This window comes from Grampus griseus, assembly GCF_964374135.1.
Source record: "Grampus griseus genome assembly, chromosome: 5".
Lineage (NCBI taxonomy): Eukaryota > Metazoa > Chordata > Mammalia > Artiodactyla > Delphinidae > Grampus > Grampus griseus.
In genome coordinates, this window is record NC_138998.1 from 11,832,820 (window position 1) to 11,859,893 (window position 27,074).

General features: G+C 42.1%; 1 protein-coding gene across 4 annotated transcripts; it reads right to left on the bottom strand.

The window, feature by feature from the left end:
- Nucleotides 1–78: 78 nt before the first annotated feature.
- ASTE1 (asteroid homolog 1) lies at nucleotides 79–27,068 on the bottom strand. Of its 4 annotated transcripts, none has more exons than XM_082654265.1 (6): nucleotides 26,841–27,068; nucleotides 25,876–26,047; nucleotides 24,409–25,731; nucleotides 4,999–5,209; nucleotides 3,038–3,227; nucleotides 79–561 (listed from the first exon to the last, which is right to left on the bottom strand). In XM_082654265.1, exons 3-6 carry the CDS (start codon nucleotides 25,711–25,713, stop codon nucleotides 237–239), a joined length of 2,031 nt encoding a protein of 676 aa, XP_082510391.1. In that variant the 5' UTR covers nucleotides 25,714–25,731; nucleotides 25,876–26,047; nucleotides 26,841–27,068; the 3' UTR covers nucleotides 79–236. The 4 variants fall into 4 exon arrangements, with proteins under 4 accessions (XP_082510391.1, XP_082510392.1, XP_082510393.1 ...); XM_082654266.1 differs by lacking the exon at nucleotides 26,841–27,068 and adding an exon at nucleotides 26,656–26,715; XM_082654268.1 differs by lacking the exon at nucleotides 79–561 and adding an exon at nucleotides 3,815–3,873 and having other exon boundaries at nucleotides 3,110–3,227.
- Nucleotides 27,069–27,074: the final 6 nt, after the last annotated feature.

Here is a 27,074-nt window from a genome sequence, read left to right on the forward strand (position 1 = left end):
TTATTAACTTACTAAAGTGGAACATGGCAAGTGCAAACATGTTTTCTTTCACGTGTTGAAAAAATACAAAAGTTTACTTAAACCACGTATTTATTAAAAGCAGAATACAAAGTACTTTGGAATTCAAAATACTGCAGTGTTTATCCTTAACAGATTTAATTCTAAAAAAAAGTCAGTCATTTCAAGGGAGGTAATACAAATTTTCGGTAAGAATCCCAACCTGGTTGCAACTGAGTTTATTCAAGCTCTGCGGCCTCCATGTGCTCCTCCAAGGTCCCCACCATCAACAGCTCAAACCGATTGCCTCCCTCATGCCAACTCCTAGCGTTCAAGGTGGTCCCCACTCTGTTCTCTGACCAGGGGGTACGTCGTTTCTTTTGCCTTCTTTTTTTTGATTTACCCTTTGGTAGGACTAGTTCAGCAGGGGCACATGACCTAGTGGCACTGAACATATGCTCATAGAGTTGCTGGGCCTCAGGACACACGTGCAGGAGGCTCTCCACTGAGGCTGACGTCAGCAGTTGTTGGCAGAGCCCGTGCACCAGGCTCCCGCTGTACAGTCTGCTCAGGGGAGAGAAGAGGGTGTCATTACAGCAGAGGTTCCTGCACTGAGACAACTCACTAATGTGGCTTCAACAGACCCATCAAACACTGTGAGCGCTGCTTCTATAAAATCATTATTAAAGTTACTCAAGAATAATCTGTTTCTTGAAAGAAGGAACTGGATTGTTACAGAGATTACTTCTTGGCTAATGATACTTAGAACTTTTTATCAACAAAGTAAATGATGGATGCTTGCTGGTTCTCCAACTAGCCCAAAGTTGAGCAGGCCTCTTAACACTTCAAAGACAAGGAGTTAAAAATGCCTCTGATAGGACAAACAGGCAGTCTGTTGAAATATGAGAACATTTAATCGTATCATTTGCGAGGTCATTCATTCACTTGGATTAAAAACCAACTCCACAAATATAAGCTGGAATGAACTGGAAGCCACAGATTTAACATATTAACTTACTGCCAGGGTTGACTGACTGGTACCTTAGCAACTGATGGAGAACCATCATTTACTCAGTGTAAAATCATCATTTAAAGAGCCTTGGTGATGCTGAGATGCAGGAACAACTCTCCTGCTGAAATCATTATTGAGGGAACTGTTTCCGCTGTCTTGTTTTATAGGGATCCGTGGTCACTAGAGAGGATCCAGTCAAGGATGAACAAAATTAGTAAAGGAAAGGAATAAGGAATCCATAGGTCAAACGCCAATCAATCTTATTTGGTAGAGAGGTCTAGGGTGTGGGAATGTAATAGGGGCCGGGCATGCTCAGTGGGCCGGGCCAGCAGGTTTGCGTGGCCACCCCAGGTTGCAGCACTGGTTCAGCACCGGTTCAGCCCGCGGACGCCACGTCGCCCTGTGGCTGCGGCTCGTTCCTGGGAACTTGCGTGTGGAGGCGGCTCCCAAGTAGCCGGCGGGGGGCCTCGGGGCAGCTGAGGCCCTCGTGCTGCTGAGTGTCCAGCTGGCAGGCCCGGCGGGCAGACGTGTGTGTGTGGGGGGCGCCACGCTCAGTACAGGGGGCGGGGTGGGCACGCAGCCCTTAGCCAGGACTGGCAGCCGGGACAGCGGTCCCCCTCCAGCAGCAGTCAACTTGCAGCCGTGCTGGGACAGCGAATGCGATGAGAGGCGGATCACAGCCTTCTCCCTGGCTACTAGGCCCGCTGGCCTTGGGGCCGGTGGGTGAGCAGGGGGAACTGGGGTCCAGTTTGAGGGCCGGCGGGGTCCTGGGCACCTGGCTCCCTCAGTGATGCTGGCTGGGCAAGGTCTGGGGGGCCAGGCCCTGAGGGCGCCGCCAGCTGAGATCTGCCTCTCCCGTTTGGCCTGGGCACTGGCATGAGGACCCAGACTGGGTGCCAGACAAACGAACGCTCCGGGGCAGGGTAACCAGCCCCCGCAGGGACCCCCTCCACTTAGCCAGGGCCTGGACCTAGGAGGGCGAAAGTCAGTCCTTGGGACTTTGAACAGGTAAAATGAAGGGTAATGATGTCACTTCGCTTCTGGGATTTGTTAAGTGTTAAAAGCCACAAGGAGGCATGGAGACAGAATTAAATGCCTCCCTTTCCCTTTCTCTTTAGAACAGAGGATAACATTTGTTTTGTTAGAGGTTTATAGGAACATGGTGACCTGACCTCAAGAACAAAGGATCTGACACCAGGAAGTCTGCAACAACTAACCATGTGCCTCCCTCACCCTTCCTATAAAAGGGCTTTGCTGAAAGCTCTCAGCGAGTTGGGATTTTTAAGGCATGAGCCACCTATCTCCTTCCAGGGCCCTGCAATAAACCTTTCTCTGCTCCAAACTCCAATATTTTGGTACTGTTTGGCCTCACTGTGCGTCAGACACACAGACTTGAGTTCAGTAACATTAACAACACTATGTACTGCTAGGAAGCTTTCAACTTGAAATATTTCAAGTCAAACCAGCATATATGATAGGTCTCCGTATAGCACTCATTAATTCAACAAGTATTTGAGTAATGCTAGGCACTGGGGCTACAACAGTAAACAAAACAGGCAAGTCCCAGCACACACCCAGAGCTTATCTTCAAGTGGAGAGACAAAGCACATATGTAATCTCAACTCCATTTTCTAACCATCTCCCTTTTATCTTCCTCACTCACTCCCTTGAATAATATTTCAATAGGATGATCAGAAAAAGCCTTTATAACGTGATATTTGAATAAAGATCTGAAAGAAATGAGGGAAAGAGCTATACTCTACCAACAACTGCCTCTTATTTTTATTTTAATGAACCGATTTTTTTAAATTTGGAAAACTTTAAAAAATCATGGAAACTTTCTTTGGAAATATGGAAGTAATTTAATATTTTAAAAATTTAATATTACAGCTCTTCAGCTCTAACAGTGATCCAAGACCAGTTATATACTAAGTTTGATTGTTTTTAAAAAAACTTCTTTGCGTTAAATGACAACTGAAGTATTTACTTCTACATGCAGCCATCTGCACTAGTTTCCTGGGTGCTTACCGAGTTAGGTCTGGCTCTGGGAGAGGCGTGGACAGCAGTTGGTTGAGATACAGCCCCATCTGCAGACAGCACTGCCACTGACAGAAGACATGAGCTGTGTCTAAGTCCAGCCTCAGGCCCGGCTGTGCCTTCACTCTCTGCAGCTCTTCATACAGCATCTCAGCACCACCGCCCTGTGGAGCTTCCTCATCTAGATAAAGACACGACCCAAGGGCAGTATTTCCAAAAACACTGTATCACCTTGTAATTTTATCCATATATAAAACTTCAAATTCCATAAAGAAAAAAGTGAATAACCAAAATGCTTTTCTTTTTTGGCTCTTTTCTATTTTCATGTCAATGTAAAAGCCTTTCAATGTATAAACTGAAATATTTATACTGAGATGCCCTTTTAATGACAACCTAACTTTATTCAACCCCAAATTCTTTATCTTTTTCCTTAACATAGTATCTCTTCCTCTAATCTACTACCTGACTTTAAACACATCTGCATCTGAACTCTCCAAACCCTAAATGTGTCTCTATGAAAAATCCCCTTCTCTTTACTGTTCTCTTTCACTACATTTCCTTAAAGAAACAGCCGTGTGTTCAAAACACGCTTTAACTTCTGTTTTATGGGAAGAGAATGAGAGTATGACTCATAGAGAATGGGGCAAATGAGCCACTTCCTCAGTGGTGGAGGACAAGCAGCAGCCACCCCAGGAAACCTGCCTGTTCCCGGCTCCACGTGCAGCCTGCCTTCCGGACCAACCTGGAAGGAAGGAAAAGGAGGCCCACCTTTTACCAATGAGCGAGCAGCAAGGCACTGAGCCTGCCTGGGTGTGGGGTCCACATTCCTAAAAGAAAAGAAACAGACCCTTGACATGCCCCTTCTGTTGGACTCAGGTAAAAACTTAATAGACTGGTGCTCTGAGAATTTTCTTAAACTATATTTATGTTCAATGAGAGGAAACACCCTGAACTTGTATCCTAACCAGCAGTGGGCCAGAACTTAACTTGCTGTGCAACAGTCCCTTCTGACAGCTGCTCTCCCACTTTGGGGTGTCCTGGAGTCTGTGCTGGCTCATCCTTTCATGAACTTATTTTAAACAGTAAATGCCAGAGTAGTGCTGTCCAGAACTTTCTGCAGTGATGGGAATGTTCTTCATCTGTGCTGTCCAGTACAGCAGCCTCTAGCCACCTGTGGCTGCTGGGCACTTAGAATGTGGCAAGTGCATTGAGAAGCTGAATTTTAAATTTTAAATAGCCACCTGTGGCTAGTAGCTATCACGTTAGTACTGTTCTAGAGTGTGACAACTATTATACATGTTTGGATAAAGCATTCATAATTTTGTAAAGAGAATAATCCCATTACAGGATTGAAGTGCTCCAATGCATCATTTATTTCACCTGATGTTTAAATAAAGATGAAACTGCCTCAAAGTGTATTTCTCTAATAGAAAGAGAAGTTACCAGTTCTACCATCACAACTCATATACTAATTGAAACTTACAGTGGGGAAAAAAGAAAGTAAAAAAATAAACGACACAAAACAGCACAAGCATGAATGTTTACAGTAATTGTAGGTATTCTTAAGTTTCACCAATGGGCAATTTTACTTAAGTCTCCAGGGGAGATGCTGCTGCTGCACTGAAGAGAAGGACAAGGAACACGGAGCACAAAATGTACATCACGGTCACGCTTTACAGACTGAGCGTCAGGTGCCACAGGACAGGTGGGTGAGGCAGCATCAGCGCATCTTCACTGCTGTGCCCTTGAGGTCAAGCCCTCCAGCACTGACCTGGTACACGGAGCACTCAGAAAGATCTACAAGGAATGAGTGACATTTTGGTGCCCCACTTCTAAGTTCTGATACAACTGATGGAAGTAAATAATCTGAGAATTTTTGTTTGTTTGTTTAAACGTTTGATTACATGCAAGTAACATGCAAAAATATACTCTTGGGACTTCCAGATACCTACCAGGGCTGTTGATCATGGCATGCAAGGGTCCCATCAGCATCCCCAGCAGTAAGGCCTGCAGATGATGCAGCTTTGCCTTGGCCTCCGTGTGCTGCACCCAGTAGCAGCTGACGGCGATGGGCAACTTCAACGCAGCAGGGATTGGGTCCAGGATGCTCTGTTTCACTTTCAGCGTTTCTAACAGAAGTATCTGCCGTCTAGCCAAGGAGAGCTGAAAATATACACCAAACGTTCTGTAAGTTACTTTGGAGAATGTCTTTCTTCTTCATTCTCTAGGTCGGTTTCTTATCTTCCTATGGAAAAAAATCAGCCACACTCAAAATTAGAACCTTCATAAGGGGCGTAATAAATGTGGTGACTGGCTGGACGTGCTGTCTCTTCCCACTGCACAGCCCTTGCTCGCGTCAGTCCATCCCCCATGCAGGCTGTTGGGCATCTGCAGTGTGCATGTCACCTGGGAAGCTTGTTAAAACAATCCTCAGGTCCCACCCCTTAAACTGATTCAGTAAATGAGGGGAGCCCAGGAAGCTGCATTTTAACTCTTCTGCTTTAAGAAACAAAGATCTATACTCAACCCTACCCTCACCTGCCAGTGACTGTTCAAGCCCCCGTCCTCTGTGACACCATCACCAATCGCCTCCGGAAGGCAGACTTTAACCACATGCACCCTCTGCAGCATCCCATGCAGCCTTCTGCTTGTCTGGGTCCTGCCTCATGTACCAACCCAGCTGAATGTCTTATTGTCTGTTTTCTCCCACACGGGGATTGTCCCAAGGTGGCCGCTTCTAGTGGCAGGTATATTCCAGCAAATAGGAATATTTAAGGGCTGTCTGCATTGTCCTTGTAATAACATATGACACCAACTTTCACTCCAGGCTTCAAATAAAAGGAAGTAAACAGCTATGAGGGCTTCGGGCTTCTGGTTGACATAATTTTGCCTTAATGAATCTTTTTTCCTTCTTTTTTTTTGTTGATTTTTATGCCATTTTTTTAAAAAACTGAAGTATAGTTGATTTACTATGAATCTTAAGATTTAAGAACCATAAGGGACCTTGCAGGTCACACACTTTTACAGATAAGGAAATTAGGACTATTAAAAGAGCATCTCTGGGCGACTTCACAATCAAACTCTAAGAGGAAAAAAAATAGTTTGTATTACTGGTGTCTGCACACACCTAGAAAAGATTTCCTTCTTAATTTTCTGGAAGGATGAGACAGTCTGGCACATTTCTTGGCACCTAACACCTAGTCAGTAAGTAAGTGTGTTGATAGCTGAAAACAGAGATGTTAACTTGAAGTAAAACACGTTGTAACTGACAAAATAGGTTCATCATCAATGTATGACAACTTTAATATAATGATTTATAGGTACTGGTTTTAATAATTTGATACTGTGATAAAAATTTAAAAATTAGAAATATGCAAAGTGGTTTACAGTACAGTCAATCACCCCTATGGGAAGTAGCATTAACTACTTAAATTTAAATATATTCCTCATAATCTAAACTGATAGAAAGACCTATCATGCAAAGCTAAGAAAATACATGAATTCTTTTCTGACATATGATGCTTAAATTATTGAATTCTCTATCCAAGTTACAAATTCTATTAACCAAGCAGAGTCTGGGCTTTGACTTCAGAGAGGTTCTGCCCTCACTAACTCTGCAGCCTTGAGCGAGTTTCTGAGCTTTTCTACAGTCAGGTCTGATCATCTGTAAAATGGGCACTAGAATGAGTTACACAGATGTTTCATGGAACCCACTAGTCCTTGTTCCCTTCCCCAAGGGGGACTACTCTGCTCACAGCCCTTAAATCTAGTTAGGGTCCATCCCATGTGACAAGTCTGCAGAAGAAGCTGCCTCAGAGGCAGAGGCACCCGGAGAGAGGCTGGGCTTGGCACTGACTTACTCCACAAGAATGATCCCTTCCATCTCTCCTTACGGTTAGCCTCTCACGAGTTAACTTGAATGGTGCTCTGTCCACTGCAAGTGACACAGCCAAAATGGAAACTCTACCCTACCTGGTTACTGTGGGAAATAAATGAGAGATTGTATACATTTTCTATTACAAGAGCTGGCACAGAGCAGATGAAGTATTACTGTCACATCACGTTAAGCATACAAAATGAAGATATTATCACAAAGTCTCCGTACTTGTACCTGCACACCTCTGGAATAATATTTGCACCTGATTCCCTTTAGAAATATCATGGGCTAATTAGAGCTAACAACATTGAGCTAAAATGCAGAACTGAGGGTGCCAAGGGAAAGCCAAATGATGTCACCGCACAGACACTGAACTAAAATCTCACCCCACTTTGAATACAAGTACGTGATGAGAACACTTGTCACCTCCACTGAGCCAGCAGTATAATCCACCTGCTGTACTCATTGACTCAATTGGATTTTCATGTGGGGGAAAAGTGTCCTGACCCCTATGTCACACCACACACACAAACAAATCAATTCTAGATAGCTTTCAGATCTAAGTGTAAAAGGCAAAAATATTTTTCATGACCTTGGAGCAGGCAATAATTTCTTAAGTAGGTCACAAAAGTGACAGGCATAAATAAAATTTTAGATTAGAGTGTATTAAGAACTTTTGTTCAGCAAAACATACTTGAGTGAAAAGACAACCCACAGTACGCTCCCACAATGTTATCTGACAAAGGACCTGTATATAGAAATAAACAAAAACACACGAAAATGGGCAAAAGGCTTTGAATAGAAACTTAACAGAATACGCAAATGGCCAGTGAACACATGCAAAGGTGTTCAAATAACTCATCAGAGAAATGCAAACTAACACCCACCAAATTGGCTAAAATGATGGCAACCATAAGAACAGCTAAAATTGGGTGGAGTAGGACGTGTTCTCACTCCCTCTTGTGAGAGCACCAGAATCACAACTAACTGCTGAACAATCATCGACAGGAAGACACTGGAACTCACCAAAAAAGATACCCCACATCCAAAGACAAAGGAGAGGCCACAATGAGATGGTAGGAGGGGCAAAATCACAATAAAATCAAATCCCATAACTGCTGAGTGGGTGACTCACAGACTGGAGAACTCTTATACCACAGAAGTCCACCCACTGGAGTGAAGGTTCTGAGCCCCACGTCAGGCTTCCCAACCTGGGGGTCTGGCAACGGGAGAAGGAATTCCTAGAGAATCAGACTTTGAAGGCTAGCGGGATTTGATTGCAGGACTTCAATGGGAGAAACAGAGACTCTACTCTTGGAGGGCACACACAAAGTAGTGTGCACATCAGGACCTAGGGGAAGGAGTAGTGACGCCATAGAAGACTAAATCAGACCTACCTGCTAGTGTTGGATGGTCTCCTGCAGAGGTGGGGGATGGCTGTGTCTCATCGTGAGGACAAGGACACTGGCAGCAGAAGTTCTGGGAAGTACTCCTTGGCGTGAGCCCTCCCAGAGTCTGTCATTAGCCCCACCAAAGCGCCCAGGTAGGCTCCAGTGTTGGGTCACCTCTAGCCAAACAACCAACAGGGAGGGAACCCAGCCCCACCCATCAGCAGACAAGCAGATTAAAGTTTTACTGAGCTCTTCCCACCTGAGCAACAGCCAGCTCTACTCACCACCAACCAGTCCCTCCCATCAGGAAACTTGCACAAGCCTCACATATAGCCTAATCCACCAGAGGGCAGACAGCAGAAGCAAGAACTACAACCCTGCAGCCTGTGGAACAAAAACCACATTCACAGAAAGATAGACAAGACGAAAAGGCAGAGGGCTATGTACCAGATGAAGGAACAAGATAAAACCCCAGAAAAACAACTAAATGAAGTGGAGATAGGCAACCTTTCAGAAAAAGAATTCAGAATAATGATAGTGAAGATGATCCAGGACCTCGGAAAAAGAATGGAGGCAAAGATTGAGAAGATGCAAGAAATGTTTAACAAAGACCTAGAAGAATTAAAGAACAAACTAACAGAGATGAACAATACAATAAGTGAAATGAAAAACACCCTAGAAGGAATCAATAACAGAATAACTGAGGCAGAAGAACAGATAAGTGACCTAGAAGACAGAATGGTGGAATTCACTGCTGCAGAACGGAATAAAGAAAGAAGAATGAAAAGAAATGAAGACAGCCCAAGAGACCTCTGGGACAACATTAAACGCAACAACATTCATATAATAGGGGTCCCAGAGGAGGAGAGAGAGAGAAAGGACCTTAGAAAATATTTGAAGAGATTATACTAGAAAACTTCCCTAACATGGGAAAGGAAATAGCCACCCAAGTCCAGGAAGTGCAGAGAGTCCCATACAGGATAAACCCAAGAAGAAACACGCCAAGACACATAGTAATCAAATTGGCAAAAATTAAAGACAAAGAAAAATTATTGAAAGCAGCAAGGGAAAAATAACATACAAGGGAACTCCCATAAGGTTAACAGCTGATTTCTTGGCAGAAACTCTACAAGCCAGAAGGGAGTGGTATGATACACTTAAAGTGATGAAAGGGAAGAACCTACAACCAAGATTACTTTACCCGGCAAGGATCTCATTCAGATTCGATGGAGAAATCAAAAGCTTTACAAACAAGCAAAAGCTAAGAGAAATCAGCACCACCAAACCAGCTCTACAACAAATGCTAAAGGAACTTCTCTAAGGGGGAAGCACAAGAGAAGAAAAGGACCTACAAAAACAAACCCAAAACAATTAAGAAAATGGTCATAGGAACATACATATTGATAATTACCTTCAACGTGAATGGATTAAATGCTCCAACCAAAAGACACAGGCTCGTTGAATGGATACAAAAGCAAGACCCACTTCAGACCTAGGGACACATATAGACTGAAAGTGAGGGGAGGGAAAAAGATACTCCATGCAAATGGAAATCAAAAGAAAGCTTGAGGAGCAATACTCATATCAGATAAAATAGACTTTAAAATAAAGAATGTTACAAAAGACAAGGAAGGACACTACATAATGATCAAGGGATCAATCCAAGAAGAAAATACAACAATTATAAATATATACGCACCCAACACAGGAGCACCTCAATACATAAGGCAACTGCTAACAGCTATAAAATAGGAAATAGACAGTAACACAATAATAGTGGGGGACTTTAACGCCTCTCTTACACCAATGGCCAGATCATCCAAACAGAAAATTAATAAGGAAACACAAACTTTAAATGACACATAGACCAGATAGATTTAATTGATATTTATAGGACATTCCATCCAGAAACAGCAGATTACACTTTCTTCTCAAGTGCACACGGAACATTCTCCAGGATAGATCACATCTTGGGTCACAAATCAAGCCTCAGTAAATTTAAGAAAATTGAAATCATATCAAGCATCTTTTCTGACCACAACGGTATGAGATTAGAAATCAATTACTGGGAAAAAAACGTAAAAAACACAAACCCATGGAGGCTAAACAATAACCAACTAAATAACCAAGAGAACACTGAAAAAATCAAAGAGGAAATCAAAATATACCTAGAGAAAAGTGACAATGAAAACACGACGATCCAAAACCTATAGGATACGGCAAAGCAGTTCTAAGAGGGAAGTTTATAGCTATACAAGCCTACCTCAAGAAACAAAAAAATCTCAAATAGACAATCTAACCTTACACCTAAAGGAACTAGAGAAAGAAGAACAAACAAAACACAAAGTTAGTAGAAGCAAAGAAATCATAAAGATCAGGGCAGAAATAAATGAAACAGAAACAAAGAAAACAATAGCAAAGATCAATAAAACTAAAAGCTGGTTCTTTGAGAAGATAAATAAAATTGATAAACCATTAACCAGACTCATCAAGAGGGAGATGACTCAAATCAATAAAATTAGAAAAGAAAAAGAAGTTACAACAGACATGACAGAAATACAAAGCATCCTAAGAGACTACTAAAAGCAACTCTATGCCAATAAAATGGACAACCTGGAAGAAATGGACAAATTTTTAGGAAGGTATAACCTTCCAAGACTGAACCAGGAAGAAACAGAACATATGAATAAACCAATCACAAGTAATGAAATTGAAACTGTGATTAAAAATCTTCCAACAAACAGAAGGCCAGGACCAGATGGCTTCACAGGTGAATTCTATCAAACATTTAGAGAAGAGATAACACCCATCCTTCTCAAACTCTTCCAAAAATTTGCAGAGGAAGGAACACTCCCAAACTCATTCTATGAGGCCACCATCACACTGATACCAAAACCAGACAAAGATACCGCAAAAAAAGAAAATTACAGACCAATATCACTGATGAATATAGATTCAAAAATCCTCAAGAAAATACTAGGAAACAGAAACCAACAACACATTAAAAGGATCATACACCATGATCAAGTGGGATTTATCCCAGGGATGCAAGGATTCTTCAATATATGCTAATCAATCAATGTGATACACCATATTAACAAATTGAAGAAGAAAAAACATATGATCATCTCAGTAGATGCAGAAAAATCATTCAACAAAATTCAACACCCATGTATGATAAAAACTCTCCAGAGAATGGGCATAGAGAGAACCTACCTCAACATAATAAAGGCCATATATGACAAACCCACAGCAAACATCATTCTCAATGGTGAAAACCTAAAAGCATTTCGTCTAAGATCAGGAACAAGACAAGGATGTCCACTCTCACCACTATTATTCAACATAGTTTTGGAAGTCCTAGCCACGGCAGTAAGAGAAGAAAAAGAAATAAAAGGAATATAAATTGGAAAAGAAGAAGTAAAACTGTCACTGTTTGCAGATGACATGATACTATATATAGAGAATCCTAAAGATGCCACCAAAAAACTACTACAGCTAATCAATGAATTTGGTAAAGTTGCAGGACACAAAATTAATGCACAGACATCTCTTGCATTCCTATACACTAATGATGAAAAATCTGAGAGAGAAATTAAGGAAACACTCCATTTACGACTGCAACAAAAAGAATAAAATACCTAAGAATAAACCTACCTAGGGAAACAAAAGACCTGTATGCAGAAAACTATAAGACACTAATGAAAGAAATTAAAGATGATACAAACAGATGGAGAGATATACCATGTTCTTAGATTGGAAGAATCAATATTGTGAAAATGACTCTACTACCCAAAGCAATCTATAGATTCAATGCAATCCCTATCAAATTACTAATGGCATTTTTTACAGAACTAAAACAAAAAATCTTAAAAGTTGTATGGAGACATAAAAGACCCTGAATAGTCAAAGCAGTCTTGAGGGAAAAAAAAGGAGCTGGAGGAATCAGACTCCCTGACTTCAGACTATACTACAAAGCTACAGTTATCAAGACAATATGGTACTGAAACAGAAACAGAAATACAGATCAATGGAACAGGATAGAAAGCCCAGAGATAAACCCATGCACCTATGGTCAACTAATCTATGACAAAGGAGGCAAGGATATACAATGGAGAGAAGACAGTCTCTTCAATAAGTGGTGCTGGGAAAACTGGAAAGTTACATGGAAAAGAATAAAATTAGAACTCTTCTAACACCATACACAAAAATAAACTCAAAATGGATTAGAGACCTAAATGTAAGACCGAACATTATAAAACTCTCAGAGGAAAACATAGGAAGAAAACTCTTTGACATAAATCACAGCAATATCTTTTTTGATCCACATCCTAGAGTAATGGAAATAAAAACAAAAATAAACAAATGGGACCTAATGAAACTTAAAAGTTTTTGCACAGCAAAGGAAACCATAAACAAGATGAAAAGACAACACTCACCTCAGAATGGAAGAAAATATTTGCAAACGAATCAACGGACAAAGGGTTAATCTCCAAAATGTATAAACAGCTCATGCAGCTCAATATTAAAAAAACAAACAACCCAATCCAAAAATGGGCAGAAGACCTAAATAGACATTTCTCCAAAGAAGACATACAGATGACCAAGAAGCACATGAAAAGCTGCTCAACATCACTAAGTATTAGAGAAATGCAAATCAAAACTACAATGAGGAGGGACTTCCGGGAAGATGGCGGAAGAGTAAGACGAGGAGATCACCTTCCTCCCCACAGATACACCAGAAATATATCTACACGTGGAACAACTCCTACAGAACACCTACTGAACGCTGGCAGAAGACCTCAGACCTCCCAAAAGGCAAGAAACCCCCCACGTACCTGGGTAGGGCAAAAGAAAAACGAATAAACAGAGACAAAAGGATAGGGATGGGACCTGCACCAGTGGGAGAGAGCTGTGAAGGAGGAAAGGTTTCCACACACTAGGAAGCCCCTTTGCGGGCAGAGACTGCGGGTGGCGGAGGAGCTTTGGAGCCGCAGAGCACAGCAACAGGGGTGCAGAGGGCAAAGCGGAGAGATTCCTGCACAGAGGATCGGTGCCGACTGGCACTCACCAGCCCGAGAGGCTTGTGTGCTCCCCCGCCAGAGTGGGCGGGACTGGGAGCTGAGGCTCGGGCTTTGGTCAGCAGGGAGAGAACTGGGGTTGGCGGCGTGAACACAGCCTGCAGGGGGTTAGTGCACCACAACTGGCCGGGAGGGAGTCCGGGGAAAAGTCTGGACCTGCTGAAGAGGCAAGAGACTTTTTCTTTCCTCTTTGTTTCCCGGTGCGCGAGGAGAGGGGATTAAGAACACAGCTTAAAGGAGATCCAGAGACGGGCGCGAGCCACGGCTAAAAGTGCGGATCCCAGAGACAGACATGAGACATTAAGGCTGCTGCTGCCGCCACCAAGAAGCCTGTGTGCAAGCACAGGTCACTATCCACACCCCGCTTCCGGGGAGCCTGTGCAGCCCGCCACTGCCAGGGTCCTGTGATCCAGGGACAACTCCTGCAGGAGAACACATGGCGCGCCTCAGGCTGGTACAACATCATGCTGGCCTCTGCCGCCGCAGGCTCCCCTGCACTCCGTGACCCTCCCTACACCCGGCCTGAGTGAACCAGAGCCCCCGAATCAGCGGCTCCTTTAACCCTGTCCTGTCTGAGCAAAGAACAGACGCCCTCCGGGGACCTACACACACAGGTGAGGCCAAATCCAAAGCTGAGCCCCTGGGAGCTGTGAGAACAAAGAAGAGAAAGGGAAATCTCTCCCAGCAGCCTCAGAAGCAGCAGATTAAAGCTCCACAATCAACTTGATGTACCCTGCATCTGTGGAATACATGAATAGACAACGAATCATCCCAAATTAAGGAGGTGGACTTTGAGAGCAAGATTATTTTTTCCCCTTCTCTTTTTGTGAGTGTGTATGTGTATGCTTCTGTGTGAGATATTGTCTGTATAGCTTTGCTTCCACCATTTGTCCCAGGGTTCTATCCATCCGTTTTTTTGTTTCCTCTTAATAATTATTTTTTTATTTTAATAACTTTATTATATCTTATTATATCTTATCTTACTTTATTTTATTTTACTTTATCTTCTTTCTTTTTTTTCCTTCCTTCCCTCCTTCCTCCCTCCCTCCCTCCCTCCCTCTCTTTCTTTATTCTTCTTCTTCCTCCTCCCCTCCTCCCCCTCCTCCTCCTCCTCCTTCTTCTTCTACTACTAATTCTTTCATTCTACCTTTTCTCCCTTTTCTTCTGAGCCATGTGGATGAAAGCCTCTTGGTGCTGCAGCCAGGAGTTAGGGCTGGGCCTCTGAGGTGGGAGAGTGAACTTCAGGACACTGGTCCAAAAGAGACCTCCCAGCTGCACATAATATCAAACGGCAAAAATCTCCCAGAGATCTCCATCTCAACACCAGCACCCAGCTTCACTCAACGACCAGCAAGCTACAGTGCTGGACATCCTATGCCAAACAACTAGCAAGACAGGAACACAACCACACCCATTAGCAGAGAGGCTTCCCCAAATCATAATAAGTCGACACCCCAAAACACACCACCAGACGTGGACCTGCCAACCAGAAAGACAAGATCCAGCCTTATCCACCAGAACACAGGCACTAGTCCCCTCCACCAGGAAGCCTACACAACCCACTGAACCAACCTTAGCCACTGGGGACAGACACCAAAAACAACGGGAACTACGAACCAGCAGTCTGCAAAAAGGAGACCCCAAACACAGTAAGATAAGCAAAATGAGAAGACAGAAAAACAAACCCCAGATATAGGAGCAAGATAAAAACCCATCAGACCTAACAAATGAAGAGGAAATAGGCAGTCTACCTGAAAAAGAAGTCAGAATAATGATAGTAAAGATCATCCAAAATCTTGGAAATAGAATAGAGAAAATGCAAGAAACATTTAACAAGGACCTAGAAAAACTAAAGATGAAACAAACACGATGAACACCACAATAAATGAAATTAAAAATACTCTAGATGGGATCAACAGCAGAATAGCTGAGGCAGAAGAATGGATAAGTGACCTGGAAGATAAAATACTGGAAATAACTACTGCAGAGCAGAATAAAGAAAAAAGAATGAAAAGAACTGAGGACAGTCTCAGAGACCCCTGGGACAACATTAAATGCACCAACATTCGAATTATAGGTGTTCCAGAAAAAGAAGAGAAAAAGTAAGGGACTGAGAAAATATTTGAAGAGATTATAGTTGAAAACTTCCCTAATATGGGAAAAGAAATAGTTAATCAAGTCCAGGAAGCACAGAGAGTCCCATACAGGATAAATCCAAGGAGAAATATGCCAAGACACATATTAATCAAACTGTCAAAAATTAAATACAAAGAAAACATTAAAAGCAGCAAGGGAAAAACAACAAATAACACACAAGGGAATCCCCATAAGGTTAACAGCTGATCTTTCAGCAGAAACTCTGCAAGCCAGAAGGGAGTGGCAGGACATATTGAAAGTGATGAAGGAGAAAAATCTGCAACCAAGATTACTCTACCCAGCAAGGATCTCATTCAGATTTGATGGAGAAATTAAAATCTTTACAGACAAGCAAAAGCTGAGAGAGTTCAGCACCACCAAACCAGCTCTACAACAACTGCTAAAGGAACTTCTCTAGGCAAGAAACACAAGAGAAGGAAAAGACCTACAATAACGAACCCAAAACAAGTAAGAAAATGGGAATAGGAACATACATATCGATAATTACCTTAAATGTAAATGGACTAAGTGCTCCAACCAAAAGACACAGATTGGCTGAATGAATACAAAAACAAGACCCATATATTTGCTTTCTACAAGAGACCCACTTCAGACCTAGAGACACATACAGACTGAAAGTAAGGGGATGAAAACGATATTTCATGCAAATGGAAACCAAAGGAAAGCTGGAGTAGCAATTCTCATATCAGACAAAATAGACTTTAAAATAAAGAGTATTAGAAGAGACAGAGAAGGACACTACATAATGATCAAGGGATCGATCCAAGAAGAAGATATAACAATTGTAAATATTTATGCACCCAACATAGGAGCACCTCAATATATAAGGCAAATACTAACAGCCATAAAAGGGGAAATCAACAGTAACACATTCATAGTAGGGGACTTTAACACCCCACTTTCACCAATGGACAGATCATCCAAAATGAAAATAAGTAAGGAAACACAAGCTTTAAATGATACATTAAACAAGATGGACTTAATTGATATATATAGGACATTCCATGCAAAAACAACAGAATACACATTTTTCTCTAGTGTTCATGGAACATTCTCCAGGATAGATCATATCTTGGGTCACAAATCAAGCCTTGGTAAATTTAAGAAAATTGAAATTGTATCAAATATCTTTTCCGACCACAACGCTATAAGACTAGATATCAATTACAGGAAAGAATACAAACACATGGAGGCTAAACAATACACTACTTAATAACGAAGTGATCTCTGAAGAAATCAAAGAGGAAATAAAAATTACCCAGAAACAAATGACAATGGAGACACGACGACCCAAAATCTATGGGATGCACCAAAAGCAGTTCTAAGAGGGAAGTTTATAGCAATACAATCCTATCTTAAGATACAAGAAACATCTCGAATAAACAACCTAACCTTGCACCTAAAGCAATAAGAGAAAGAAGAACAAAAAAACCCCAAAGTTAGCAGAAGGAAAAATCATAAAAATCAGATCAGAAATAAATGAAGAAGAAATGAAGGAAACGATAGCAAAGATCAATAAAACTAAAAGCTGGTTCTTTGAGAAGATAAACAAAATTGATAAACCATTAGTCAGACTCATCAAGAAAAAAAGGGAGAAGACTCAAATCAACAGAATTAGAAATGCAAAAGGAGAAGTAACAACTGACACTGCAGAAATAAAAAAGATCACGAGAGATTACTACAAGCAACTCTATGCCAATAAAATGGACAACCTGGAAGAAATGGACAAATTCTTAGAAAGGTACAACCTGCCAAGAATGTATCAGGAAGAAATAGAAAATATGAACAGACCAATCACAAGCACTGAAATTGAAAATGTGATTAAAAGTCTTCCAACAAACAAACGTCCAGGACCAGTTGACTTCACAGGCGAATTCTATCAAATATTTAGAGAAGAGCTAACACCTATCCTTCTCAAACTCTTCCAAAATATAGCAGAGGGAAGAACACTCCCAAATTCATTCTACGAGGCCACCATCACCCTGATACCAAAACCAGACAAAGATGTCACAAAGAACACTACAGGCCGGTATCACTGATGAACACAGATGCAAAAATCCTCAACAAAATACTGGCAAACAGAATCCAACAGCACATTAAACGGATCATACACCATGATCAAGTGGGGTTTATTCCAGGAATGCAAGCATTCTTCAATATATGCAAATCAATGAACGTGATACACCATATTAACAAATTGAAGGAGAAAAACTATATGATCATCTCAATAGATGCAGAAAAAGCTTTTGACAAAATTCAACACCCATTTATGATAAAAAACCCTGCAGAAAGTAGGCATAGAGGGAACTTTCCTCAACATAATAAAAGCCATATATCACAAACCCACAGCCAACATCGTCCTCAATGGTGAAAAACTGAAAGCATTTCCACTAAGATCAGGAACAAGACAAGGTTGCCCACTCTCACCACTCTTATTCAACATAGTTTTGGAAGTTTTAGTCACAGCAATCAGAGAAGAAAAGGAAGTAAAAGGAATGCAAATTGGAAAAGAAGAAGTAAAGCTGTCACTATCTGCAGATGACATGATACTATACATAGAGAATCCTAAAGATGCTACCAGAAAACTACTAGAGCTAATCAATGAATTTGGTAAAGTAGCAGGATACAAAATTAATGCACAGACATCTCTGGCATTCCTAAACACTAATGATGAAAAATCTGAAAGTGAAATCAAGAAAACACTCCCATTTACCACTGCAACAAAAAGAATAAAATATCTAGGAATAAACCTACCTAAAGAGACAAAAGACCTGTATGCAGAAAATTATAAGACACTGATGAAAGAAATTAAAGATGATACAAATAGATGGAGAGATATACCATGTTCTTGGATTGGAAGGATCAACATTGTGAAAATGACTCTATTACCCAAAGCAATCTACAGATTCAATGCAATCCCTATGAAACTACCACTGGCATTTTTCACAGAACTAGAACAAAAAATTTCACAATTTGTATGGAAACACAAAAGACCCTGAATAGCCAAAGCAATCTTGAGAACGAAAAACGGAGCTGGAGGAATCAGGCTTCTTGACTTCAGACTATACTACAAAGCTACAGTAATCAAGGCAGTATGGTACTGGCACAAAAACAGAAATATAAATCAATGGAACAGGATAGAAAGCCCAGAGATAAACCCACGCACATATGGTCACCTTATCTTTGATAAAGGAGGCAGCAATGTACAGTGGAGAAAGGACAGCCTCTTCAATAAGTGGTGCTGGGAAAATTGGACAGCTACACGGAAAAGTGAGATTAGATCACTCCCTAACACCATACACAAAAATAAGCTCAAAATGGATTAAAGACCTAAATGTAAGGCAAGAAACTATCAAACTCTTAGAGGAAAACATAGGGAGGACACTCTATGGCATAAATCACAGCAAGGTCCTTTTTGACCCACCTCCTAGAGAAATGGAAATAAAAACAAAAATAAACAAATGGGACCCAATGAAACGTCAAAGCTTTTGCACAGCAAAGGAAAGCATAAACAAGACGAAGAGACAACCCTCAGAATGGGAGAAAATATTTGCAAATGAAGCAACTGACAAAGGATTAATCTCCAAAATTTGTAAGCAGCTCATGCAGCTTAATAACAAAAAACCAAAAGACCTAAATAGACATTTCTCCAAAGAAGATTTACAGACTGCCAAAAAAACACATGAAAGAATGCTCAACATCACTAATCATTCGAGAAATGCAAATCAAAACTACAATGAGATATCATCTCACACCAGTCAGAATGGCCATCATCAAAAAATCTAGAAACAATAAATGCTGGAGAGGGTGTGGAGAAAAGCAAACCCTCTTGCACTGTTGGTGGGAATGTAAATTGATACAGCCACTGTGGAGAACAGTATGGAGGTTCCTTAAAAAACTACAAATAGAACTACCATATGACGCAGCAATCCCACTACTGGGCATATACCCTGAGAAAACCATAATTCAAAAAGAGTCATGTACCAAAATGTTCATTGCAGCTCTATTTACAATAGCCCGGAGATGGAAACAACCTAAGTGTCCATCATTGGATGAATGGATAAAGAACATGTAGCACATATATACAACGGAATATTACTGAGCCACAGAAACAAACGAAATTGAGCTATTTGTAAGGAGGTGGATAGACCTAGAGTCTGTCACACAGAGTGAAGTAAGTCAGAAAGAGAGAGACAAATACCGTATGCTAACACATATATATGGAATTTAAGGGGAAAAAAATGTCATGAAGAACCTAGGGGTAAAACAGGAATAAAGACACAGACCTACTAGAGAATGGACTTGAGGATATGGGGAGGGGGAATGGTAAGCTGTGACAAAGCGAGAGAGAGGCATGGACATATGTACACTACCAAACGTAAGGTAGATAGCTAGTGGGAAGCAGCCGCATAGCACACGGAGATCAGCTCGGTGCTTTATGACCGCCTGGAGGGGTGGGATAGGGAGGGTGGGAGGGAGGGAGACGCAAGCGGGAAGAGATATGGGAACATATGTATATATATAACTGATTCATTTTGCTGTGAAGCAGAAACTAACACACCATTGTAAAGTAATTATACTCCAATAAAGATGTTAAAAAAAAACAAAAACAAAAAAAACAAACAAAAAACTACAATGAGGTATCACCTCACACCAGTTAGAATGGGCATCACCAGAAAATCTACAAACAACAAATGCTGGAGAGGGTGTGGAGAAAAGGGAACTCCGTTGCACTGTTGGTGGGATGTAAATTGATACTGTCACTATGGAGAACAGTATGGAGGTTCCTTAAAAAAGTAAAAATAGAATTACCATATGACCCAGGAATCCCACTACTGGGCATATATCCAGAGAAAACCATAATTCAAAAAGACACATGCACCCCAATGTTCACTTTAGCACTATTTACAATAGCCAGGTCATGGAAGCAACCTAAATGCCCATCAACAGATGAATGGATAAAGAAGATGTGGTATATATATACTATGGAATATTACTCAGCCATAAAACCAAACGAAATTGGGTCATCTGTAGAGATGTGGATGAATCTAGAGACTGTCTTACAGAGTGAAGTAAGTCAGAAAGAGAAAAACAAATATCGTATATTAACGCATATATGTGGAACCTAGGAAAATGGTACAGATGAACTGGTTTGCAGGGCAGAAATTAAGGCACAGATGTAGAGAACGTATGGACACCAAGTGGGGAAAGTGGTCGGGGGGTGGTGGTGGTGTATGTATTGGGCAATTGGGATTGACATATATACACTAATATGTATAAAATGGATAACTAATAAGAACCTGCCGTATAAAAAAATAAATAAAATAAAATAAAATTCAAAAAAAAGAATAAAGCTAACAAAAATCTGTTTAAATAATAAAAAAACAGAACAGCTAAAATTTTTTAAAAGGATAGAAGATTCCAAGTAAGGGCAAGGGTATAAAGTAAGAAGAACTCTCATAAACTGCTGGTTGGAATATTTATTGGTAAAAACCACTGTGCACTTGGCAATGTGTCTTCTAAGCTGAACATACGTGTGTCTTATGTCCCAGCAACTTCACTCCTAGTTATATGTGCAACAGAAATGTGACCGTATTTTTACTAAATGCTGTGCACTCGGATGTTCATAGCACTATTCATAATAGCCCAAACTGCAAACTGCACAAATGCCCATCAGCTATAAAACCAACAATCAATTGTGGTACAGTCCCACAGGTAAAAATACACCAACAATGAGAAATGAAAGATCTACAACTATGCACAGTGATATGAATAAATCTCATGAACACCATGTTGAATAAAAGAAGCCAGACGATTTATAAAGTGTAAAAACAAAGTATTAAAGGTTGTTAGAGATCAGAACAGTGAGTACAAGGGGTAAGGGAGGGAGTGACTGTAACCACACTGGGGAAAGCAGGGGTGCTGATAATGAATCTTCATCTGGGTGCCCTTTACATGGAACTACTGAGCTGGTTTGAACTCATCACGGTGTAAATTATCTGTGCACTTTGCTATGTGTACACACTGAGGGAAGGATGAAGGGCAGAGAGGCAAAGGAAATGTTTAGGGCTGATGGATACATTCATTATCTTAACTGTAGGATGGATTCATGGACGTAAATGTACGTCAAAACTCATCAGAGTATGCACATTAAAGACACTTCTCAATAAAGCCATAAAAAAAGTAAAATAAAAAGCCCTCCAACATAGCACCATTTATGTTGTGAGGAGAAATGTAATTTCAGCAAAACCTCCTTCAGAATGTTGCTGTTGGAGGGTGGAGGCAATGAGAAGTGCCCACCAAACTGAGAGGGCATGCTGAGACTGAAAAACGAGGCAGGCGGCTCCATGTAGTCACTGGACCAGTTTATCAGCGGGTAACATAGTCAGGGTGGGATCGGGATCTGGTGGACAACGATTAATCGGAAGCATGTGCAACTGTGCTGCACACGGCTGCAGGTCCACTGGGACAATTTATAGTTAACCTTTGGTGGGGGGGGTGTTTGGAAACAGGGCGTGCATTCCTAAGTCAAGATTCATGAATGGGTAGCTAGCCGGTCTCAGGGGCGCAGTGAGTACGTCAGAAAAGGTTTTCATTGTTTGGGAACTAACAGAGCATAGAAGCCACCTGGTCCTAATGATTATTAAACAGTCTCTATTAACCACAAAGCCCTTGATGCAGACGAGTGACTGATGGCACAGTACAGTCCTGGGTAGGGTCAGTGAAAGGATAGGAAGAGCGGTAAGGGCTCGGGACAGCGTCAGTTGTGCTAACAGCCACACTGTTGCTAATTTCAATTTTTCTGGTGTGGGTAAAGTTTTAATAAATTCCTTGTTTGGAATATGACCTATGCTCAACTCTCCAGTTCTTTAAACCTGGAAACATGATAAAGTTAGTCAGCTGTGCTACTTAGCATGATAAGAATGACTCTTGTAAAACTGTATCTAGACTTACACAATAAATGAACTGTACAAACCAGATGGGGACGGACGCCCCATCTTGGGGCTTCCCTGAGTGCAGTGACTTGTAATCAGGCATGTCCCTTGCAGGGACCTCAGAAGCTATGTCTATGGAATTGTTACAAAAAAGATTAGATCCCGTGGGGAAGGAGGCCAGTGGGACTTTTTCCTTCTTTAATTGAGATGTAATTTCCATGTCATAAAATTCACCCTTTTAAAGTAGTTTTAGTTTCTTTATAAGCCTGTGCAACCATCTCTAATTCCAGAACATTTCATCATCCCAGAAAGAAACCTGTTCCTAACAGCAGTCATTCCCCATTGCCAAGGAGGCTCCTGGACCCAATGATGTGAATCTTGTTCCTCCTGCCTGAGCTGTCACCAATGGGGAGGCTAAAAGGGCTAGTTCCTGGTCACCTGTGTGGGCATTCTGGGCTGCATAACTCTTGGCTGGGGGTGCTGTCCTGTCAACTGTAAGATGTTTAGCAACATACTTGGCTTCTCCTGACTATATGCCAGTAGCAACAGCCACCCCTCCCCAAGTATTGCCAATCAAAAGTGTCTCCAGATACTGCCAAGTGTCTCCTGGGTGGCAAAATCACCCCCAGGAGAATCAATGGTGTAGACCGTTGGGAGGACTCCCGCTCCTGATTCAAAGCTTCACGGATGCTGTTATGTGGCCCTATATCCCGGAGCAGACTGGCACCCTGAGTGGCCTAAGAGAGTCTCCTGAGTCTGAATATTGAGTTGGATCCAAAACCCCCCCGGGACTTCCCTGGTGGTGCAGTGGTTAAGAATCTGCCTGCCAATGCAGGGGACACAGGTTCAATCCCTGGTCCGGGAAGATCCCACATGACACAGAGCAACTAAGCCCGTGCGCCGCAACTACTGAGCCTGCACTCTAGAGCCCTTGAGCTACAACTACTGAGCCCACGTGCCACAACTACTGTGCGGGCGCAGCACAACTACTGAAGCCCGCGCGCCTAAAGCCCATGCTGTGCAACAAGAGAAGCCACTGCAATGTGAAGCCCATGCACTGCAGTGAAGAGTAGCCCCCGCTCGCTGCAACTAGAGAAAGCCTGTGTGCAGCAACAAAGATGCAACGTAGCCAAAAATAAATAAATTTAAAAACAAAAACAAAAAAACCCCCCAATAACCATTGCAATTGGAATTGTGAGTTTATCTGCATTTAATTTGTAAATTTAATTGTGTTTGCATAAGCAGCTTCACATCTATTTGTAATTTTTAATATATTTATGTAATATTATTAAAAAAACTAAATAAACACTGGGATCCATGAGAATTTCTTTTACCTTGAAAAGGGGGTTGGTCTGTTACTCAGGTTTAATCAACACTGAGTTAGGCTAAGAGTCAAGTTTTCAGTATCAGACTAAGCAAATCAACATGATGCCATAAATCTCAAGTCTAAAAAAAAGTCCTCATCAATAAAAATGAAAAATTAGGCCTAAGCATCAGTATTAATCCTGTTAATTGCAATCCAATGCAGTCTGAGATGTTAGTTGTGCCTTTGGTCAAGGCCTAAAGGCAAGCTTTCTTTTTTCTGTAGGTCAAAATTTTTTTCCCTTTATTTTTAGTCACTAACCCCATTCTACTGATAGCTAGTTAACAACAAGAGTAGTAGTAATAACCGCAAAGATTAACACATGCTACTGAAGTACAGTGGAAATGGCAGATTTGGAGCTAAAAGATGTAGGTTTGAGTCGTAGCACGGATAATTCCCTGGCTAAGGATTTAGCTGAGTCTTAGTTTTCTCAGCTATGAAATAGGGGCAATATAGCAACCAACCTCAGTTTGTTATGTTGAGAGATAATACACATGAAAGCACTTTGTAACCTGTAAAATGCTTTACAGAAATTGCAGTGGTATTACAAATACTTACCTCAGTCAATTTGCTTAAGTCAGAATGATCCTTGGGCAGTTCTACTGCACCAACAATTGATGTTTTGATATTTTTATTAATCCTTTCCACTTCGCTGAAAGCTGGCGGCTGAGGAGGCAGCGCATCCCAGGCCACATTTCCCGGATGTGGAGGAGTATTCACAAGGAGCCCATAGATGACTTGCCGGATGGGCAGAGAGATTCTGTGGGCGTTTGGTCGCTGCATGTTTTCTACCTGTGTGTGGAGAATGGTCCGTCTCAGCACCAGAGCATCGCTGATGAAAGGGGACAGCTGGCCTCTGGCCAAGGCCGCGAGCACCCAAGGCGGTAAACCCGGATTCCAGGTGTCTGGGCAGGTGTAAGTACCATGCTGGAAGAAGTCCTGCAGCCTCCCCTGGGACTGCAGGTACTCCCCCATGGAGCCACAGAGAAGCTTCTTCACGGTTCCTCGACTCTTTCTGGGGAGATGTTTCAGAACGTTGTCTAATGCTTCGGTAGGGTCAGCAAAACGAGACAACCAATTCAGAAGTCCCAGCACCCGGTGGTGTCTCCTCCCCTTAGAACTGGGAGCCCCAAGAGGAAGACATACTTTACTTAAGAACGTCTCCACGACGGGCAGATTAACGTGGTCATTTCCACACAGCACCGCGAAGAGAGGCAGCAGAACTTTGTTCATATTGCCGAAGTGACAGCAGAGTGCATCAAGGGAAAAGCACTTGGCAGGGATATAGCAGTCTCGTGTGCCCTTGATAGTGTTCATGTTTCTCCACTGAAAGCTATTCAATGGGCAAAACCCACTTTTCAGGTCAAAAATGCAAAAGTCACTATCAGACGATAACACGGGGCAATTCCAGTGATTAGCAAGGGTCATAATGTCCCGATCTGCTTCCGAAAAGCACTGGACAAAACGTACCCGCAGCTTGATCAGAACCTGTATGAATACTTCCCGGATGAGTAAGGGACACACATACCCACCCCCGCCAACAGAAAGGGAATGGGCCATCTGGATCTTCTCCCTAGCTCGATCCTTTAAAGTGTTAAGCTTTTTATCTGAAATGTCACATCCTCCATCTAAAACAACATATGGGCAGATTTTACAAGCAAAAAGTGATTCAAAGAATTTTTCTACAACATCTGTAAAAGAATCATAGTCCCCTCCATACCGGAGCTCCAAGTTTGAACTGAAGCAAAGCCGGTGGAAGAGGGCATAGCCGTCGATGATAATTTTTGTGTCTCGCAACTTCAAATCTGTGAAGAACTCATTAATATGATCTTCCACAAAACTCATTAGTCCTCGGATACCCATGACTGTCTGAAGAATTGCCTGTTTAAAACAAGAGAACACACTTTTAATTGATATTACTTATGGGGGACCAAGCTACTGTTTCTAGCACCATCAGATCAACAGCAAATGTTGTGAAGAGCTCTTTAAATAGAACACATTAGGTGTCAACATCTTAGTCCTTACCTAGATTCTCAGGCAATACCACCTAGCTGAGTGCTTTTTCATTCTCTCTCGCTTTCCCCATATGTTACAAGGCACAAACTCAATGGCTTCATGGAGTCTGCTCTTTGGACAGGGACGGAGGCTGCTGACGTACAGAACTTCTGCGGACTTTGATACTGAGACAGTCACCATCCTACAACACAGAATATTTGTTTTGTGGGGTCAGCGTAAAAGATCCTAAGCTATAAAAATGATAACCTCAATAACATAATTAATAGATCAGAAAGCATTAGGCTTCAGTTAACTAAAGTGTGTAGGGTCAATGATATGGATCCAGTTTTTCTATTTTGATTATCAGAGTCTGGGAATTTCTTTGAGGCCTTGGCTTATGGGCCTGTCTTAATTAGCACAGCTCCGAGTTTCAAGCCTGGAGGAACTTAACTCTCCAGTTTCACGCTAACCAGAGGTTCTTCTCATCTGTCTTGGCATATACGTCCCAGGAACTGAAGATATCCTTCCCCCAACTGGCTAAGTCACAGGATAAGTATTACTGGTTTCTCCTTTGGCCTCAGGCTCCAATATGGCTCAGCATGGCACAGTTACTGATCCTGTCTTTATTTAAAATCGTGAGGTTTTGTCAAGCATGTATATTTTTTGCATTAGTTTTGAGGTTTTTTTAAAGATATTGTGTTAAAATTTATTTATCTTGATCAGAGTTTTTGGGCTTCCCCTTGCATTTAGTCAACTCACTTCACCCCAGGCTTGGCCCTGTCTCAGTACCTTACCCTGTAGGGTACCTACTTCTCTCAAGTCTGTCTTGTACAGCAAATGTGAGCAGAGACCGCGTCAACTCAGCCGAAGCTAGTTACAGAAGATGTTCAACAAATGCGCGCTAGACAGGAGGAAGCCGCGCAAAACGTTTGCTCCAAGTCCTCAAATACAGGCCTTCAAACCGCGCCCCCCGGGCCCGCAGCAGCAGCGCCCACCTGCTCCGTCCTCCCAGAAGACCAGCCTCTCCACCACAAGCCAGCAGGAGCCGGGGGATTCCAGGAGCTCCCGGCACGTGATCCCGACCTCCCGAGCGGAGCCGGAAGTCTCCGCGTATGACGTCACGGGGAGCCCGATTCCAGGAAGCTAGCGGCGCCGACTTCGCGGAGAGGTGAGGTGCCCCCGGGCCTGCCGCAAGGTCGCCCAGGAAGGCTGGAAAGCACGCTCCGAAT

Excerpts from the sequence above, each read along its gene's own strand:
- ASTE1 (XM_082654265.1), bottom strand. The coding sequence starts at position 25,713 with ATGGGTATCCGAGGACTAATGAGTTTTGTGGAAGATCATATTAATGAG. Across the intron at positions 5,210-24,408 it reads ACTTAAGCAAATTGACTGAG|CTCTCCTTGGCTAGACGGCA; the intron begins GTAAGTATTTGT and ends GTATATTTTCAG. Across the intron at positions 3,228-4,998 it reads TGCCATGATCAACAGCCCTG|ATGAGGAAGCTCCACAGGGC; the intron begins GTAGGTATCTGG and ends GTCTTTATCTAG.